Consider the following 20924-nt stretch of genomic DNA (forward strand, 5'->3'; position numbering starts at 1 on the left):
ATCCGATGAGGCTCGTAATGTACGTGTCGCGCTGGCAACAGATGGGTTCAATCCTTATGGCATGATGTCTGCCCCTTACACATGTTGGCCCGTGTTTGTTATCCCCCTCAATACCCCCCCTGGCATTGCCTTTCAACGACATAACGTGATCTTGACGTTGATAATTCTCGGGCACCTAGGGAGTAAGATGGGTGTGTTCATGGAGCCTGTGATTGATGAGTTGATCAAAGCTTGGAATGAAGGGGTATGTACATACGACCGAGCTACAAAGGAAAGCTTCAAAATGTACGTCTGGTACCAGTACTCCATGCATGACTTCCTGGCGTATGGGTTATTCAGCGCCTGGTGTGTTCACGGGAAGTTCCCGTGCCCAATATGCCAGGAAGCTGTGAGGTTCATTTGGTTGAAGAAGGGTGGTAAGTATTCATCGTTCGATCAACATCGTCAATTCCTAGATTCCAACCATCCATTCCGACAGGACACCAAGAACTTTAGGAAAGGTGTCGCAGTCATGGACCCTAGACCGCACTTGAAGATTGGTGTTGAGGTTCATGCTTAGATAGATGCTCTCTTGCCTAATGAAGAAGGTGGTTTTGTGGGATATGGTGAGCAACACATGTGGACTCATAAGTCCGGCTTGACAAGGCTCCCCTATTTCGATGACCTCCTACTGCCCCATAACATTGATGTAATGCACACTGAAAAGAATATCGCCGAGGCACTTTGGGAACACTCATGGACACTGACAAGTCTAAGGACAACCCTAAGGCTAGAGTGGACCTGGCGACGTTGTGCGATAGACCACAGTAAGTGATGCGGCCTCCTGCAAACGGCAAGAACTGGAAAAGGCCTAAGGCCGATTTCGTCTTGAAAACCAAACAAAGGAGGGAAGTACTACGATGGATCAAGGCGTTAATGTTCCCTGATGGGTATGCAGTGAACCTGAGCAGGGGAGTGAACTTAGGCACTATGCGAGTCAACGGCATGAAGAGTCATGACTACCACGTATGGATTGAGCGGCTTCTTCCGGCGATGGTACGAGGCTACGTTCCTGAGCATCTCTGGCTAGTGCTGGCAGAGTTGAGCTATTTCTTCCGCCAGCTTTGTGCTAAGGAGCTATCTCGGACCGTGGTTGCAAACTTGGAGAAAGTGGCACCTGAGTTGCTTTGTAAGTTGGAGAAGATCTTTTCACCCGGCTTCTTCTTGTCGATGCAGCATTTGATTGTGCACCTCCTGTATGAGGCATGTATGGGGGGCCTGTGCAGGGCCGTTGGTGCTACCCAATCGAGAGATGTCTGAAGGCCGTTCGCAAAAAATGTAGAAATAAGGCCAAAATTGAGGCTTCCATTGCAGAGGCTTCCATTCTGGAGGAGGTGACAAACTTCACACAGCTATACTACACAGAGAACCTTCCTAGCATGCATAATCCACTCCCTCGCTACAATGTTGACGAGAATGAATCCAACCTTAGCCTTTTCCAAGGGCAACTTGGTAGGTCAAGTGGATCGACCAATAAGAGGTTGGAAAATGAAGAGTGGCGTATGATCATGCTATATGTGTTCCACAACCTACTCGAGGTGAAGTCGTTCATTGAGTAAGTTCTCAAAGAACTTGTTTAAATACGCTGTCACTATTCTCAAAGAACTTGTTTAAATACGCTGTCACTATTCTCGTGTGCACAGGGAATTTATTCGTGTATCCTGGCATCAACCAAGGGATCCTACCCCACGGCAAACCGACACCCTTCTTTCACGGGGTCCGGGAGCAAGGAGGCCTGATTTTATTTCTTGGTTCAAAACAAAGGTATTGTCCAATTTACCTCGTACCTAGTTCGAGATTCCGAGTTTCGCGTACTTAGTTCGGCAATCTTTCCTTCTTGCGCTTGCAGGCCCAAACCGATGCAACTATGAGTAAGGAGTTGAGACAGGTTGCAAATGGCTTCGACAGTAAGGTGAAAGCTTATTCAGGTTATGATGTGAATGGATATCGCTTTCACATAAGAAGCTACGAGCGAGCTCGGCCCCATCGAAAAACCACAAACAGCGGAGTTTGTACTCCCGGCACTGATGGCCTCGAGTATCATGGCATAATTGAAGATATCTATGAACTTGAATTTTATGGTTTGAAACCTCTTTGTCTCGTCATGTTCAAATGCCACTGGTTCAATCCTCGACTAACGAAACGGAGCCCTAATATTGGTCAAGTCGAGATTCGACACGATTCCATCTATCAAGGAAAAGATGTCTTTATTGTGGCGGATCAGGCCATGTAGGTTTATTATTTGTCATACGCATGCCAAGGCAACAAGGCTCTTCAGGGTTGGTCTATTGTGCACCAGGTATCGCCACATGGTAGACTAGCTGTCCCAAATGATGAAGATTACAACTTCAACCCAAACACATATGATGGAGAGTTCTATCAAGAAGATGGGCTACAAGGGAGGTTGGTGATAGACTTAACCGAGGCAATTGGAATGGAAGTAGACAATGAAAGGGTTGATGACGAGGAAGAAGGAGATGAGGTGCAAAATGCCAAGGACATAGAAATGCTTGAGCGATTACATTTAGATGATGACGATGAAGGCAACATTGAACCTCCGGACAATCTTGTTTATTTGGACAATTTTGATAGTGATGACGAGACATATGATCTAGATAATCCCAATAATGATGATTACTTCTAATACATGTAATACTATGTTATTTTGTAATCGTGTTTTGTTTATTTACTTAGCATCTATTTCTAATACATGTAATGATATCTTGTTTGTTTCTTTTTAATTGCAGGTGATTGAACAAAGATGGCGGGCGGCAGTGGGCCAAGGAACGTGAACTCGAGGTACCAGAGGGCACGTCAGGACATAGATGCCGGAGAGAACACATCGGACGGGAGGAGGCAGAGGGCCAGGAGCAGCGGCAGCGGGAGCGGGAGCAGGAGGGGCCGGCCTCCTCTAGTCAGGCCGCATGACGTGCCGGAGGAGCGCCGTACCACGGACTCCTCGGAGGACGAGCAGGTTCTGGCGACGGACGAGGTTCGGGCGACGGACAGCGAGGGAGAGGCATAGGAGGGCGGCGAGGCCGGAAGTAGTTCCACTGCCTCTGCTGCGGCTAGCCCCTACTTGCGAGGTCCCTCAAAACTCCCTGGGCCTCCGCTTCCTCCCCTACGCCCAGTGATCCGCCCCCAGGGGGACAGGTAACTAACTTTAGATTTAATCACAACTACTTCATATAACCTGTTGAAAATTGTCAGAGAAACTAATAATGTTTGTTAATGACTTGTGCAGGCACTGGGAGGTTGTGTCGCATGGTGACTCACGCAACCCCAACCACATCTTGGGGCTTGTGTGCAGGCACTATTACCCCGGCATTGTCACGCACAAGGGGACTGTGGGGCCGGCCAAATCATGGGACCACTACAAATCTGCCCCCGACACAGAATATGAAGACAAGCAGGAGCGGGTCAGGAGAGAGTTCTGGGTAAGTCTCGTTCGCACAACTTTGATCAATACATCGCATTCATTTGACACTTTTTGACATAATGAATTGATACATTGTGTCTGTCTGTAGACTTTTTTCAGGTGTGAAGAGGGACAGGAGGAGAGGGCGGAGAAGAACTTGGTGAAAAGTGCCAGGAAACGCATCAGCGACATGCACTACGAGGAGCGCCTCACTTGCATCATCAAGTACTACGCCACGCGACTTGGTTAGAAAGTCAGCAAGACACAGGCAAGACAGATGTCTCTGACCCGGGAACAATACATTGAGGTAAATGAAGAAGAATAATACTGATTCATTTTGAGATTAAGTAGCTTTCATTTGGTCGTCTTACATCTCAAATTCTTTATGACATGTAGATGATTCCATGGTGGTGCGAGTCCTTTGCCGACTGCTGGGAGATGATCGTGGACAGGTGGTTCACAGAGGGTTATATCTAGGAACACGAAGCCCACCGGGAGCGGGCTTTGCAGGCGACAGGCCCCACACACCACCAAGGCAGCCGCAACCTTGGCGCATACAAGCAAGCTTGGGTACGTGAATTCATTTTTAGTATTCTGACGCTCCATTCTGCATGTTTCTTCTAATCATCTTGTTGTCTTTCTCGCAGTCGGCGTCGCATGGTGGCCAGCCTTTGTCCACGTTCATGGCGTATGGACTGGCCCGCAAGGGAAAGGCGACTTCCGCTGTCACCTTCAGCCCGGATGACCCACCCGAGTCATACAGCAACCCGAGCGTCCACACCCGCATCAGCTCCTACGCGTCGGACGCAAGGTCGGTCCAGGGGCCAGATTGGGATCCGAGCACCGACGACATTGATGGCACGACTGTCATGAGGATCGGATAGGGCAAGAAGCATGGGCGGTACTGGCTTGGCGATGGCACCCTCGAGTCCGGCTCTGTTCCCTCCCTCTCCCAGATCCGAGCAAGTACCCCAAGCGGAGGCCCGGCCATACGCCAACGGCCGTCCCCTTTACAGCAGCGGGTCGACGCACTCCAGGTTAGTCTAGTTTAACTCTTCATACATTGATCTTTACATAACTTAGTTACCTTTACATTACTAAAACATTCGATTGAAATGTTGCAGGCCGATAATGAGAGGATGGCTCAGGAGCTGCGGGACCTGGCGGCGAGGACCGAGGTGGCCGAGCGGGAAAGACAAGCCGAGCGGGCCGAGCGGGAGAGACAGGCCAAGCAGCTGGCGGAGATTACGATGTTCCTGCAGAACTTTGGGCAAGTGAACGGTGTACCTGTGCCGATGTTCGCTCCAGCGCCGCCGCCAGTTGTAGCTAGTCCAGTGAGTATGAATCCATATTGCTTCGACTAGTGCTTTCATTAGATGACCCACTCTAAGCGCCTGAATCTCTTGTCCTTTATGCAGCCTCCGTCGGCGGGTTCGAATGACCCATCTCAGGCGCTCAGTTTCCTCCCCACCTTTAGTTTGTATCTCTTTTTCACCGCTTGATGGACATGTGATGCACTGTGATCCACTATCGACTTGTTACGATGGTAATTGGACCTATTATGTTTGTGATGTCGTGTATGTGAGGTATTGTATTCGCGATGTGATATATATGTGTGGGATTGAGTTTGTGATGAGATGGATGTGATATATATGTGCTATATTGTCTTTGTGATGCTTCAGATGTGATACATATCTTTTATATGCTGTGTTTGTGATTATAGAATCAAAAAACAAAATAAAAAAAATTAATTTTTGAGGCTTTGCCGGGTGCCCTGGCCCTGGCACTCGGCAAAGCTAGGAATTCTGAAAGGAATTCCCAGCTTTGCCGAGTGTCAGGCCTAGGGCACCCGGCAAAGTTTTTTCAAAAAAAAAATCTTTGCTGGGTGCCCCATGACCTGGCACCCGGCAAAGAAATTATGAAAAAAATAAAAAAAACTCTTTGCCGGGTGCCCCCTCGGTGAGACACCCGACAAAGAAATTATAAAAAAAATAAAAACATCTTTGCCGGGTGCCTCCCCGGCACGGCACCCGGCAAAGAAAATTTGAAAAAAAAAAATTAAAAAAATCTTTGCCGGGTGCCTCTGATATGGCACCCGGCAAAGCAAGGGATGACGGAGCCGGCGCCGTAACGACCACTTTTCTTTGCCGGGTGTCGGGTTTGCACTCGGCAAAGTCTTTGCCGGGTGCCCGATAAAAAGCACCCGGCAAAGAAATCTTTGCCGACTAACTTTTTGCCGGAGGCTCTTTGCCGAGTGCTGCACCCGGCAAAGGCTTTGCCGAGTGCAAAGTAGCCTTTGCCGGGTGCATTCGGCACCCGGCAAAGAGTCTGAATCCAGTAGTGATATATATATATATATATATATATATATATATATATATATATATATATATATATATATATATATATAGGGAGAGGCTATTCAGTAGCCGGCTACAAAATAAGTTATTCTGTAGCCACCTCCATTTACTATAATTTTATATACTAATTTACCATAATGTCAATACATATTTACGATAGTTGGGTTACTATAACAGATGGGGATATTTACCATAACATTATATTAAACCACTTAGTAAGGAGTTACTATAATCTCATAAATTAACATAATAATTATCATAACTCAAAGTGGCTATAGAATAAGTTATTCTGTAGCCAGCTACAGGATAGTAGATATATATATATATATATATATATATATATATATATATATATATATATATATATAGAGAGAGAGAGAGAGAGAGAGAGAGAGAGAGAGAGAGAATCAAAGTCGATCGTCTTCCATGCATGCATATTGGATGCATGCACATGCATCCAATATATTCCTGGGCGGCCAGCAGCACGCAAAGGGCTACATACGCGTTGCGTGCGTGCATGCACATGCATGGCAACAGGGAGAGAAATTAAAGCAAGTTTAAAGGTGCACGTGCGGAGAGAATAGACCCTGTCCGGATTTGGGTCTGCGATCTGCGATGCGAGTGAGCGCGACAGTTCCAGCCAGCTCTCTGATCCATCTCGCCAGTGTGATCGTGTCCTCCTAGCTCCTACCGACTAGTTTAACCCCGATTTTTATTAGCTGCTTTCAACACTCCAAACCCCAACCATATTTTTTTTTTTTAAAAACAGGTAAAGTATAATATTCTTTTCCTCAGGCAACAAGCAAAGATGGCATGCAAGGGAAAATTTTTAAAAGGACCGGGTACACCTATAATGTACCCATCACACATGCTATTACACTTTAAAACAAAGTTGAAAAAGAGGAGAGGGAGGGGGGCGGGGCAACAAGCAAGAAAAGGCTAAAACTCATTATATGTACAAATTAAAGCATGGCTGGATCAAACCATATATATACACTTCAAACGTGTAGATGGTAAACAAAGGCCAACACTTTGTTTACATAAGATAATTATGGATCAAACCATGCAGTGTGAGGCTAGAAAAAAAATATGGGCCCACGAACGAGGAATTGTCATCGGTGTTACTAGGCTGCAGTGTAGAACCTCACTTATTTACTGTTTCGTGGGTCCCATCAGCCAATAAAAAACTAATTCACTTATTTACTGTTTCATGGGGTCCCATCAACCAATAAGAAACTAATTCAAATACCCTATCACACGCTTCCGCTGCTCACCTTGCTTTATTTGGGCCTATTCCTTTTTGCATTGGTTCTTATAGTTGCGCGGCTCCCAATAATTTGACACCAGCATCACTGACCTGCAGTGTTGGAAGTGATGCTCATATACTCTCTCACCTCTTTAAGCTTCACTCTAAGCCAACACTGCGAAAGGCCTAAGGCCCAACAAGTATAGGTACTGCTCATGATTTTTACTCAAATTTAAACACGTGTCTCGTCATCTCGTGTCAAGTCTCAAATTAAATCCTGTTATTATGCCCCGGTTTGGAAATGGATAGGATAAGGAAATCAATGCGCTTTGTGTATCTAAAACTAATGTGGTTGATGTGCCAGAAATCAAGGTCCTATTTGGATGTTGTAGTATCAAAACCATAATTCCATGCAAACACTTCATGGTACTAAAAAACCAAAGTATTTCACAAAACCATGGCATATGTTTATAAAACTCCAAAAATACTTTGTATCCCAACATGCCCAAATTAAAGCCGCAGAGAACTTTTCGAAGCATCGAACTTTTTTTTACAATAAAAAGATGATATTAACAATGAAATAAAAAGAGTTGTTGAGTAGCAATAATACCGGTTACAACATGATGTTGAGCAGCTAGCAGAATAAAACCCAAATGTAATAATGGAGCATTAGTTACATAGGTGGACAATTGTTTTGACATGATAATAATAATGCTAGCTAGCTAGCTCTCATCTTGACACATGCCCTATTATTTACTTACCCACTTCCGAATTGCTGGGAGACCAAGGATTATTATGTACGACCCAAAGTATACCAAGACACTACCAAATATTTGTAGTACGTAAGGCCATACTGGAAATCGCCGTATCCCAATTCGAGCACGGACCGTGTTTGCCCCACAGGTGACCCGCCAAGCTTCCATGTTTCCCCAGAGCAAAGATGCAAAAATGATGACGCAGACAGTCACTGCAATTGTATGATCAACTGGAGCCAGCACCGGGTACAAGGCCAAGGCGAAAGCGGCCACGAAACTCGTTCCTGCACTCCGCAGCAACACGGCCGAAATGTTGAAGTAGTAGCAGCGGATGGAGATGGCCATGGCCGGCACCCCGGCATAGACAAGGCTAAAGGTAGCCAAGGTGGACCAGACGAATGCCAAGGTGTCGGCAAGGATAAAGGCGTCGAAAACATAGCTCCCAGCAAGCACCGGCGTCCCAGCGTGATTATTGCTAGATGAGTCCCCGACGGATCGATAACCACCAGGCAACGTGAAAGCTGATGCAAATGTGACGGTCGCAATAATTACGGCGACAATGCTCATCACTTGCGTTGCATCTGTATGTTTCTGTGACTCTTTGTCCTCGTCTACTTTGGTGATGTGTTGTTCACAGAAGAGCTCCGGCCGACCTCCACCATGAGGAGCTCCTGCAAGGAGCAATGAAAGCCGTACAACACTTCTTGGATTCTGCAAGAGTACGTGAGTATTATTGAATGAATATACCTTACTGTCACTAAATTAACTAGCAAACATGTTCCGTGTTGCAACAGTACGTGCAGCTTGTTGCGTGATCACATGAATGATTTGTGGCTAAAAGATTTATTTAAGGATAGCGTCTTTTAATCTGTCTCGGAATCAAATTCCGTACTATGACTGCTCTAACTGGTACGGGTATGAGAGGGTTAGAGATTTATAAATAATAGTGTCATGCGTTCTAATATGTTTTATGATCAGACTCCACACCATGCCTGAAAATTCTGCTCTAACTCGTAAGGGCATGTGAGAGAGTGGCAGACACATGCTGCTCTAACTTGTATGGATATAGTAAATGCTCCACACTTCAATTTGTTTTGTAATTGGACTCAATATCGTGTTTGGACACACTGCTCTAACTCATAATGACATAAGAGATACTAGGTCCGTCGGATCCCTGTTGGACGGTTGTGAGTGATCCTTTATTACATCAGCATTTACTATGTGCTTTGGAATTTATTTGATTTAAGATTGTGCCAAGTTCCAATTAAATCCAACAAAAATAGCTAGCTCTCATTGATACGAAAACCGTGCAACAAACTGTATGTCCCGTTGCCACCCGTGGACCTATTTGCGTAATATTAAATACGATAAATTTATTTTTCATTCCGTCAGTCACTCTCTCGGTTGTCTATCCATCCCTTATTCTCCCCCTTTCTCGCTTTTAAGGATAAAAACCTTAACTAGCACCGCATCACTCATATAGTCTGGTCACATGAGCTCGTGAGCAGTGCATGCGTAGTTGCGTGGCTTGTTGCTTTTCGCCCTTTTTAAACTGACAACGGTTGTATACAATACACACAACAGGAAACGGCTGATTTGCCGGGAGCAAAAAAAAATTTGCCGGGTGCTTTTTATCGGGCACCTGGCAAAGGAATTCTTTGCCGGGTGCCACGCCTGGTGACACCCGGCAAATAAAAGCCTCCGACAAAGCAGCCTTTGCCGGGTGCCGGGCACTCGGCAAATTTCAGCCGTCGGCAAAAATGGTCTTTGTCGGGTGCTGGCCACTCGGCAAAATATGGCCGCCGGCAAAGGTGGCCGGCTTGACGGCGGCCAGCTGCCGTCAGCCTTTGCCGGGTGCCACGCCGTTAGGCACCCGGCAAAGATTTTTTTTTATTTTTTTTAAATTTCTTTGTCGGGTGCCCCATGACCTGGCACCCGGCAAATTATTTTTTTTTTGTTTTTTTTTACCCGCGCCGCCCTCTCCCTCTCCCTCTCCCAAATCGCGCCCGCCCTGCCGGCCCCAAATCTCGCGCCCGCCCCGCCCCAAATCTCGCGCGCCCGTAGTCTCCTGTCGGTCGCTGCCCTGTAGCTCCCGCTCGCTCATCCCCTGGTCCCGCCCCGCCGCCGCCCTCTTGCTCCCACTCACCTCACCTCGCCCCCAAAGATCTCGCTCGTCCCCCTCCTCACCCCCTGATCCCGCCCCGCCGCCCCCTGAAGAAAGCCATGAACACGACATCCAACGCCGCCGCCTGAGCCCTCTCTGCTCCCTCTCCAAACAGCCTATCCACGTTGCTGGCTCGCCGCCCCCTGGAGCACGCGACAGTGGAGGACGGTGGCTCGGCCTCAGACGCTAGGCACCTCCCTCCCTCGGCGGCTGGCTGTGGCAGGTGTGGAAGAGGCCACGGGCACTGCTGATGCGCCTAAAGCTGATCCAGTGAGGTGAGATAATTTTTCCCCTCCACTCCCCTTCTTCCTGGGTCATAGAATTCGTGGGTGCTGGTGAGACTCCCTGGCCGAACTGCCTCTGCACTATGTGTGCCGTGTTCCTGTTGATTCAGATTTGCCGAATGCAGTGATGAGGGTGGGGCGACACTGTAGATCGAGAGGTCTCCTAGTAGCAGCTGGCGTTTGAAAGGATTCCTGTGTTGCTTGATGTTCTTGCCTGGTTGTAATGTTTTTATTCACTGATCTATGTGCTTGCCTGCTCATCTAGATCCAAAACATCGTACACAAGAAATCCACTGATACGCAGTCAACCTGAATTTGTATATCATGGACCTTCCAATCAATGCTAATCTGAATGTCTGAATGTGATCGAGACAACCTCTTTATCGTTATATTAGCAGCCACTAACAGATGGGCTTCACCAGAAGGCTATCTTTGGCCCCACCTGAGAGAAGGAACAGGAGTAACAATTCGTTCGCGCCATCATGAATGCTCTGAATGTCTGAATGTGTTCGAGCAGAATGCTGACAAAGTGACAAGCAAAATCCCCTTTGCCACCTGAAAGGAGGAAGCCATTCGCACATTTGCAAATGCATGCGAGGATGGGATGCGGATGAAAGTAGCTGCTATAGCTCATCTCCACTTTACATGCATGTATTGTATGCAGTGAGATGGAATGGAATGTACGTCTCTAAGGGCGTCAGCAATTGGTTCCATGCACCCATATATCCATCAAATAAAGCACGCACACATGTATATATCAGTAGATGGGGATTAATTCCCTAATCCTCAAGGATACCTCCTCCTTGTCTGATGCCTGTAGCCTGCTTCTGTTTGCCCAGTCATCATTTTTTAATGATTAATTCATGCCGCTTTCTGTGATTCTACCCTTGTACAAAAGGGACAATAAGAAAAAGTAGCTAAAACTGCGCCTTCCTATTGTGAATTTGTCTTGTAAAATTCCCGCAAACAAATGAGTAGCTGGCCATCCTATTCTAGGTGTGCTTGTTGCTGCAGAGAACTATTTTTGTTAACCAAGTTTTGTGTTTGCTTGTCATATCAATTAGAATTTGCCTGGGTTCATATCACTATGTTTTACACCATTATTAGCTCACTGCATTGTTTGATATGTGCGTGCTTAAGCTGTGTACTTGGTTCTTCAAACTCAGCAGGGCTTGCCAACGTGTGACTGTTGCACCGACACCAGCGGATGTCCTGCACCGAACCACAACGAGGCTAACATAAGACCTTCTTCACCAACACACGACAAGGCTGCTCGTGGTGCTCCCCCACAGGCCCCAACACACGACAAGGCTGCTCGTGGTGCTCCCCCACAGGCCCCAACAAGTTGCAAACCTGCACCATCGACGTCGTCCTCACATTATTTGCAGCCTACTGATTGAAGTATTGTAGGTACGCACTTAACACTTGTGGGTTCTATGTCCAGAAATAATTCATATGTCACTGTTTTCCTGCTCTATCACACTTTGCTTCCACATGTATCATTGTATGTGTAGCTGCTGTTTTTTTACTTGTGTTGCTTGCTGTAGGCATTGCAAATGCTAGCTGTCAGTTGTTTATCTAATTTCGAATTGCTCTCTAGCTATAATCTGAGAACTGAATTAGAGCAGCACCTCAGTCACATGTTTCTTGATTTAAGGTGTACTTCCATTTATAATTCCTAGCTAAAGGCCTGTGTAGAAGCCTGTGGTTTTATACCGACCATCATCTACCCTTACATGTTATAGTTTCTAATTAAATTAGCCATACTTTTATTCACTTAGTGATTCCCTGCTTTGAAGCAGCAACTCTGCATGCCTACCAAGAGGATCGTCAAAACAATTATATGATCACCTTGTTTTCATATATGTATTTTTTGGAATGTTGTCATGGTTTCTGACTATGTTACCCATAACCTGAGGTTTGGTGGAGCCTACAGATATGCCCCTTTTGATTATTGTGCATATGAAGTATTCAGTGCATGTATTGTGGTACCAATATTGTCTCCTTGATATATCTACTACAAGTAATTTAGTATATGTATTCACACATAATAGTTTTAGTACAACTCATTCAGTTAAATGCTATCAGCTTTGTGTATGACGGTGAGCAAAGTTTTTTGGCTGTTGTGTCTGAGAGAATGAAGAGAGCACCTGATCTGAGTCTTAAAAAAATGGATGCTAGCCGTGGGAAAGATTGGAGGAAACTTCTTTGGCAATTTGGTCTTATTTTGGTCAAACTCGGGCTGAATCCATCAGCTGTGGCTGCTACTGCCATTTTTCTTTGGGAGAGGGAATCCAACTATCCCAATTGCTGACTCAACACTCTGACTTTTTCTCTCCTGTCTTGAGAAGATCGCTGCTGATCTTTTAAAGTCGGATCAAGCACTAGATGAAGGAACTACTAGGCATCACTACCCAAGCATGGACCAGTAATATAAAAACCTGAAATCTGAAATTACTACACACTTTTGATGTGATACTGCTGAAAGTAAAAACTAGACTAAAAGTTAAATTGATTAGAGGCATTTGTCGCACTTAGGCGCAAATGAGGTCCAGTGCTTTAGATAACTCATACTGTATGTCAGTTTTACATAGCTTGTCTACACTTGCTGATTACATGGTTACTATTAGCATTGTTAGTAGTTAAGTAGTTGTTAGTAGTAGTGTTAGTAGTAGTTGTAGGGTTAGTAGTAATTGTTGTTGTACTACTTCAATACTTTCATGTGCATGGAAAGAGAACTAAAGTACATGGCTCCTCTTGATATATTGGTGGTTGTTGGCCTTCGTGTCCATGTTTGGTATATATGTGGTTGTTGGCCTTCGTGCCATGTTTGGTATATATGTGGTTGTTGGCCTTCGTGCCATGTTTTTTTTGCAGGTTATGGGAACCTCTCCGTGCAGGGGAGGTGCTGCCAAAATTTTGAGTCGACACTAACCATTTTGCCCTTTTTTGCAGGAGGAGGACCTGTGGGAGGGACTCGGCGACCCCGATCGTCTTCGTCGACGCTGCGGGTCTTCCTGCACCGCGTCGACTCGCCACTGCACCGACTCTCCACCGCCCCGCTACCCGGACCTCACCGCCACCCTAGGTATAACCCCTCTGTCCGTATGTGGTCTTTGGTCGCGTAACCTAGTTAGGTGTCTCCCGTTTGAAAGAGATACGGTCGGAGATATGCGGACTTTGCATATCTGCGACCGTATCTATTTCGGATTGTCCACGCTTTTTGGACAGCTCGCGGATGCGTAGTTGAGGTTAGTTTTCATGCTCCGCTCCGGTTCGAGACGGTGTTTCGGCATCACCTCTCTGTTGTTCTCCGGATACACACTCTCCCTTGCAGGACATGTATCGGGAGAACGGCGGGGAGGTGCTGCCGAAATTCCGTCTCGGATAGGAGCGGAACATGGAAACTAACCTCATCTACGCATCCGCGGGTGGGATTAGGACCTATCCTCACCTATTAGAGAGTAGGGACGCCGCGTAGATGCAATTGATGGTCACCTGTGGTGATGTTATATATGCTAGAGGATGGAGGACCGTCAGTGGATGTACACGGGCCGGACAAGTTAGGATGATGCCAGCTATGAATGGATGCAGAAGACCGATCGTTTCTTGAATCGTGCATTTGGCAAGGCCGCAAAATTCCCGAAAATGGCTTTGTGTCCCTGCAGCAAGTGTGGTAACAGGAGAATGCTAGACAATGAACTCATGGGTACACATCTACACAAGAATGGGTTTACGCCGAACTACACCCAGTGGGTCCACCATGGTGAAGCCGATCGTATGAGAGAGGAGGTGGTGAGACAACGCTTTGAGGCTTTCGATGCTGATGCGGGGGTAGCAGACATGGTAGATGACGTTCACCAAGCACAGTTTGCTAAAGGACGTGAGGAGGCGGAGATGCAGGCAGCCGTAGATGCGTTCAAGTACATGATGGACTCGGCACAGAAACCCCTTCACGCTCATTCTGAGGTCTCCCAGCTGGATGCCATAAGTCGCTTGATGGGGTTGAAGTCCGATTTAAACTGGAGGCGGAGAACTGAATTAGAGCAGCACCTCAGTCACATGTTTCTTCGTACATTGATCTTTACATAACTTAGTCACCTTTACATTACTAAAACATTCGATTGAAATGTTGCAGGCCGAGAACGAGAGGATGGCTCAGGAGCTGCGGGACCTGGCGGCGAGGACCGAGGTGGCCGAGCGGGAAAGACAAGCCGAGCGGGCCGAGCGGAAGAGACAGGCCAAGCAGCTGGCGGAGATTACGATGTTCCTGCAGAACTTTGGGCAAGTGAACGGTGTACCTGTGCCGATGTTCGCTCCAGCGCCGCCGCCAGTTGTAGCTAGTCCAGTGAGTATGAATCCATATTGCTTCGACTAGTGCTTTCATTAGATGACCCACTCTAAGCGCCTGAATCTCTTATCCTTTATGCAGCCTCCGTCGGCGGGTTCGAATAACCCATCTCAGGCGCAAGCAGGCGGTGCCGAGTTTTCTTCACCAGGCACTCAGTTTCCTCCCCACCTTTAGTTTGTATCTCTTTTTCACCTCTTGATGGACATGCGATGCACTGTGATCCACTATCGACTTGTTTCGATGGTAATTGAACCTATTATGTTTGTGATGTCGTGTATGTGAGGTATTGTATTCGCGATGTGATATATATGTGTGGGATTGAGTTTGTGATGAGATGGATGTGATATATATGTGCTATATTGTCTTTGTGATGCTTCAGATGTGATATATATCTTTTATATGCTGTGTTTGTGATTATAGAATCAAAAAACAAAATAAAAAAATTAATTTTTGAGGCTTTGCCTGATGCCCTGGCCCTGGCACTCGGCAAAGCTGGAAACAGAATTCCCAGCTTTGCCGAGTGCCAGGGCCAGGGCACCCGGCAAAGTTTTTTCAAAAAAAAAATTCTTTGCCGGGTGCCCCATGACTTGGCACCCGGCAAAGAAATTACGAAAAAAATAAAAAACTCTTTGCCGGGTGCCCCCGCGGTGCGACACCCGGCAAAGAAATTATAAAAATAAAATAAAAAAATCTTTGCCGGGTGCCTCCCCGGCACGACACCCGGCAAAGAAAATTTGAAAAAAAAATAAAAAAATCTTTGCCGGGTGCCTCTGACATGGCACCCGGCAAAGCAAGCTATGATGGAGGCAGCGCCGTAACGACCACTTTTCTTTGCCGGGTGCTAGGTTTGCACTCGGCAAAGTCTTTGCCGGGTGCCCGATAAAAAGCACCCGGCAAAGAAATCTTTGCCGACTAACTTTTTTGCCGGAGGCTCTTTGCCGAGTGCTGCACCCGGCAAAGGCTTTGCCACGTGCAAAGTAGCCTTTGCCGAGTGCATTCGGCACCCGGCAAAGCGCCTGAATCCAGTAGTGACAATAGTCACCCATTTAAGGCGAGTTTTAATTTTCCTATGATTAATAATTTTTTTTATTATACTAGCATTTATAACGGTCTTTATAACTTGTTTGATTTAAGGTAGGTGTCCTAAAGCCTAATTAAATCGAACAAAAATGACTAAAAATAACTATAAATAAAAAACTAGAGAGAGAGAAGAGAATTTGAGGAAATAAACGAGCTAGCTGCTTCGAACCGAGAAAAGGATCGGATATTTACTTACAAGCCCGTAATAAAGAATTGCTGAAGGGGTCATACTCCATGAAAGATCCAGTGGTGTCATCCCGTCTTTATTTGTCACGTCCAAGCGTACCCGTGGATTCCGAAGTAAACAGTTGAAGACGGCAAGGTTCCCATTACGGACAGCGCCGTGCAGCGCAGTGTCCCCGTTGTTGTCCTGCGCATTCAGAATCATCGATGAAAATCGCTGTGGCATTTTTCCACAGACATATCGAACCACATTGTGGCATCCCTCCTCGGCGGCGACATGGAGGAACGTCCGTCCTTTGCCATCTCGCAGGGTGGCGCAGTCCGGACACCTCCCCAGCAGGATCACGATAACGCTGCTGTTAGACCATGCAGCGACGTGTATGGGGTAGGATCCTTCGTCGTCCGCCTGATATACCATGGCTATATTAGCATCCAGTAGCAGTGTAGCCACTGATCCCTCCGTCGGCCAAACTTGGGGAAACCGTGTGCAAAGAAACCCCGCGCCTGGCCACCCGGACAAGGACGCGGCCAAGTGAAGAGGGGTGCTTCCCTTCTGCTTCTTGTCCCTTTCGCTAGTCAGTCGCGAGACAAGAGACACAGTACTACTGTCTTCTTTAGGCTTCATGTCCTTGATGAGCCATTCCAAAATCATAGGCAGCGCTGCAGCCAAGAGAGAGGAAGATTAAACCGCATGTATTTACGAGTAGCAACACTAACCTGCTAGCTTAGTTTAATTAGCTTTACCTTGGCCACGATGAACCGCTGCATGCAAGACGTTACGGCCATGTGGTCCGGAATAGGACAGCTTGCCGCCTTTAGCCTTGCTATACAGGTGCCGCGCAATCTCGACTTCACCCAGTGAGATAGCCAAGTACAACGGGGAAGCACCAGCATCTTCCTCCTGATGTGAGAATGGGATGCAGGCCAGCTCCGAATCCACGTCCATCAGCTGGTCGATGCAGGCCACCTTAAGCTTGTTGTCGGCAGCGGCGCGGATGGCCTGGTGCAACGCGGTCTCTCCACACTCGTTCTGCATCCTCAGGAACGCCTTCTTCACCGGTGCCCCCGCCTCGTCGTCGGTGGTGTCGTTGGCGATGAGATCAACGAGGAAAGAGATCATGCTGGCGTTCCCAGCACCGGCGGCGCAGTGCAGGGGCGTGTCGCCCTTGCGGTTGCGCGCTTCCAGGGCTAGGCGCGCTGCATCTGCACCGCCCTTGCGCTTCTTGTTGCGGACCAGTATCTTGGCGCAGTCGAGGTACTCCTGCGTGTTGCCGCATGCCGCAACCACGTGCAGCAGGGAGTCCCCTTCCATGGTCACACCATCCTCATCAAGGACTACCGGGACTGGCGGCGGTGACGACGATCCAGAGGAGGGTAGTGGTGCAACAGCATCATGAGGAGGAGGTCGAGGATCGACTTCCACTACCACGTCTTGTGCTCCCGCCGCCACGGACGAGCTTTGCTGCTCGTCGTCGTCCTTGATCAGCGGCAGCAGATCCTTGAGCTGTTTGCTGTCGCCGCGGCGAGCAGCCATCAACAGCTGCGCATCAAGCGTGGCCGCCGGCGGGCGGGCAGTTGCGGGGCCGGGTGGTGTTGGCTCACCGGCACCAGCAGCAGCCTGCTGCTCGCTTTCGTTAGCGGCTGCCATGGCGGACATCGATCGATCGATCGCTGTGTGCCTGTGTGTGAATCAACCATCGGCCGGATATATGTGTTGGTACGGTGATTCACTTGGGTTGACCCTTGACCGTTTACCGGAGTCTGTGCTGTTACACCGGCGGTGACCTGTACCATCAACAGCTAGCTCCGTCGTGTAAACTACGACTGACAGCACAGAGATTTCCGGCTGCCTGCAGCATCGAACCAAACCTGTCGCTGTTTTAGTTTACTTCTTCGCTTCCGTTCTAGATTGCGTCGTCGTCGGCTTGCTGACAACTCATCATCAACTTCACCATCTGCGAATTGTACGTCTGTTTGACTGATGCGGACGTTGTTTGTGTGACTTCGTTTACTTTGACGCACTGCCGCGCGCCTGACGTCACCGTCCTTAAAAAGAAATAGTTTTTCCTCAACTGATTTAAGTCTCATTTATTTAGGCCCTGTTTGGTATGACTCTAACTCTGGGTGGAGCTGCTCCACTCCATAACTCCAGGTGGAGCCAGCTCTGGGTGGAATTGGATTTGTCTGATGAAGGTGTTTGGCTGGGAGGGTACCTTCAGCTCCAAAAAGACAACTTTTAGGATGAATTGCCATTGTTACCCCCAACTCACGTCCCCACATGTCAGCCTCTCCACCCTGTCTTCTTCTTCGTCAGGACGAACGACAGCAAAGTCCTGGAGATTCCATCCCCATTAATCAGGACGAACGATGGCGAGGACGAGCAGCAAGCACTGGTAACAAACATGTAAGGCAAGGAGACAGTTGGAGGTTACCGAAGAAGTCGAGCAGGTTGCGGCCGTCGGAGTATCGGCCGGAGGGGCGGCCGAAGAAGGTCTGGCCGTAGGGGAGGTTCCGCGCGGGGTCCGGGAAGTCGTCGGGCACAGAGAGCAGAAAGTTGCCGGTATCCGTGAGCGAGTCCCTGAAACTGAACACCCGGTCGAAGCAGACGCTCCCTCCTCCCGCTCTCGCTACTGCCGCCGGCGCCGCCAACACCACGAGCACCCCCGCGAAGAGCAGAGCCGCCCGCGACGGAAATGCCATGGTGAAACGACGGGCCGTGCCGATCTGGAGCAGAGGGCGGGTTCTGCGGCGGGCGGCCGGGCGGGGCTAGGAGACCAGCGGCGGGCCTAGGGCGGCTGGGTGCGGGGCTCGGCTGGACGGCGGCCGCCGGTCTGCCTGGCGGCGGCGGAAACGGCGCCGGTCCTAGAAGAGTCAGGACGGAGATCCCCCGCGGGAATGGGAAAATGGGATGCGCGGGGAGACTCGGAGAATAGAAGCGAAACGTTTTTTTTATGTAACCAGTGGCATTGGTGGGTAATTACCCATCAACTCCACGAGGAGGTTCAAAAGAGAGGGTTATAGAGCAGCAAAAGAGGTGCTCCAAAACTCCACCTCCATTTGCACTACAGCTCCATGGAGTTGGCAGCTCCATAGAGTTTTGGAGTTGGGGTGTTTGGCTGGATTTTTTGATGGAGTTGCTGGAGTTTAGAAGTGGAGCCATGCCAAACAGGGCCTTACTTAATGTTAGATCTTAAATCATATATATATATATATATATATATATATATATATATATATATATATATATATATATATATATATATATATATACACACACACACACACAGAAAACAGAAATAGGGATACTTGCTAGGAAACACGATCGATCCCCAGTTCAATTGTTCATTCCTTAGCTTACTTGAACACTGCGATTGTTTAATCTTAACTGAATCTACAAGTATCTTGCAAATTGTTTTTTTTTTCCTACATATCATAACCGACATGATTTTCCCAACGTCACCAACCAGATGCTACAATTGATGGATGATGTGAACGTATAAAAAAAACAGTTAGCAGGATGGGGTTTAAATGTTTGCTGCTTCACTACCACAATCCCGAATTACCTTGAGTGTCAAAAACCACCAAGAAAAGGGCCTCAACCGCCAAGGAAATGATCCTTGGCCACAAACCATCAAGCAAACTCACTCAAGGATAGAAGACAATGGAAATTAGTTTCCTTGGCGATTTTGACACTCAAGGATGATTTCCTTGGAGGCTGGCTGCCAAGAAAACTAGCACCCTACTTAATTCGCCAAAATGACAAGGAAATGTTACAACCGCCAAGTAAATTAGTTTTCTTGAGGGTCGACAACCTCGAAGGAAACACTCTAGACCGCCAAGATAATTGTTGTTTCCTTGGTTGCCCTTCACCTACAAGGAAATTATAGTTTTCCTTGACCATCGTTAACCGCCAAGGTAATTCTGATTTCCTTGAGGGTCAACCCCCAAGGAAATCTATACTGGCAATAAAAAAATAAATGTTGTAATCAATATATGCTAATATTTCAGTCACTATACTCAATTGACACATGATGACATGCATATAGACATTTTGTTATGGAGCCCAACCATTATATTGGCATTAACATACCCATAAGAATATTACAAGTGCATTTATCACTCGTCCTTACATGAAGTCCATACATCATAACACACAGGTCATTAATAGTTTCCAAAGTTTATGTCAACTCTCAAGGAATACATATTTCCTTGGAGATCTATGTAAACCGCCGAGAAAACTACCCTTTCCTTGGCGGTTTCATTTTGGCACTCAAGGAAATTCTCAGCCCTCAAGGCAATTCCAGATTCCGATAGTGCTTGCATCTTAAGAACATAATGCTTTATCCTCGCCAGAAGCCAAGCATGAGATTGCTGCCCCTGGATGATCATCTCTCCACCACATTACCGAGCATATTTGGTGCTTTCTCTTCCCCCCTTTCCTCATACATGTGCCACTTAACCAGAGCTCGCTCATGGCTTGTGTAACCAGAGCTCGAACCATGCATGAGTTCAAAATGTCTAGGCGCTAAATACAGGGACTAGGTTCCTGAAATGTTGGGGCCAAGGAACATACACGTGGAACATGGGATGTCACTTAAACCATGGTACAAAGGGGTATGTGAGCCAAAAAGTTTTTTAGCTCGGTATACATGTATAATGAGAACTTGTTCTATTGCAGATCTATATTTTCATCAATTATCATACAACATTTACATAAACATAGAATCGCATATAATCTAAATGCATGATGAGAAAGAGAGAAATATGTGCTATGAGCATCCTAGATTCTCGGTTTGGTTCCTTTACTTCGTGCGTCACGTTCCCACTATGTTTGTAGCGATGTCCCTTTACTACGAACAATGCTGGTTGATGAAGTCCTCACCATTGTCGCATGCTGCAACCATGTGGGCAAAGGTGTCCGGCCCCTTCCAGGGGCGTTACCCCCATCAAAAAGTGGCGGGAGTGAGGTCATTGTCGATACCGATGCCGATCTAGAGGAGGGGGGGGGGGGGGGGGGGGGGGGGGGGGGGGGGGAGGGAGGGAG

General features: G+C 47.5%; 2 protein-coding genes and 2 long non-coding RNA genes across 4 annotated transcripts; 2 read left to right on the forward strand and 2 right to left on the reverse strand.

The window, feature by feature from the left end:
• The first annotated feature begins 3574 nt into the window (after positions 1–3574).
• LOC136520670 (uncharacterized) lies at positions 3575–4234 on the forward strand. Its single transcript, XR_010775315.1, has 3 exons — positions 3575–3764; positions 3854–4027; positions 4105–4234. It is a non-coding gene; the product is annotated as an uncharacterized lncRNA (long non-coding RNA).
• A 73-nt stretch (positions 4235–4307) lies between these two features.
• LOC136522848 (uncharacterized) lies at positions 4308–14806 on the forward strand. The gene is made up of 3 exons (XR_010775985.1): positions 4308–4494; positions 14405–14614; positions 14699–14806. It is a non-coding gene; the product is annotated as an uncharacterized lncRNA (long non-coding RNA).
• Positions 14807–15851: 1045 nt separating this feature from the next.
• LOC136523226 (uncharacterized) lies at positions 15852–17533 on the reverse strand. Its single transcript, XM_066516980.1, has 2 exons — positions 16625–17533; positions 15852–16540 (listed from the first exon to the last, which is right to left on the reverse strand). Exons 1-2 carry the CDS (start codon positions 17526–17528, stop codon positions 15852–15854), a joined length of 1593 nt encoding a protein of 530 aa, XP_066373077.1. The 5' UTR covers positions 17529–17533.
• A 702-nt stretch (positions 17534–18235) lies between these two features.
• Positions 18236–18580, reverse strand: LOC136523227 (acetylajmalan esterase-like). The gene has a single exon (XM_066516982.1). It carries the CDS (start codon positions 18578–18580, stop codon positions 18236–18238), a length of 345 nt encoding a protein of 114 aa, XP_066373079.1.
• Positions 18581–20924: the final 2344 nt, after the last annotated feature.

The sequence above is a fragment of the Miscanthus floridulus genome, chromosome 18, assembly GCF_019320115.1.
Source record: "Miscanthus floridulus cultivar M001 chromosome 18, ASM1932011v1, whole genome shotgun sequence".
In the NCBI taxonomy this organism is placed as follows: domain Eukaryota; kingdom Viridiplantae; phylum Streptophyta; class Magnoliopsida; order Poales; family Poaceae; genus Miscanthus; species Miscanthus floridulus.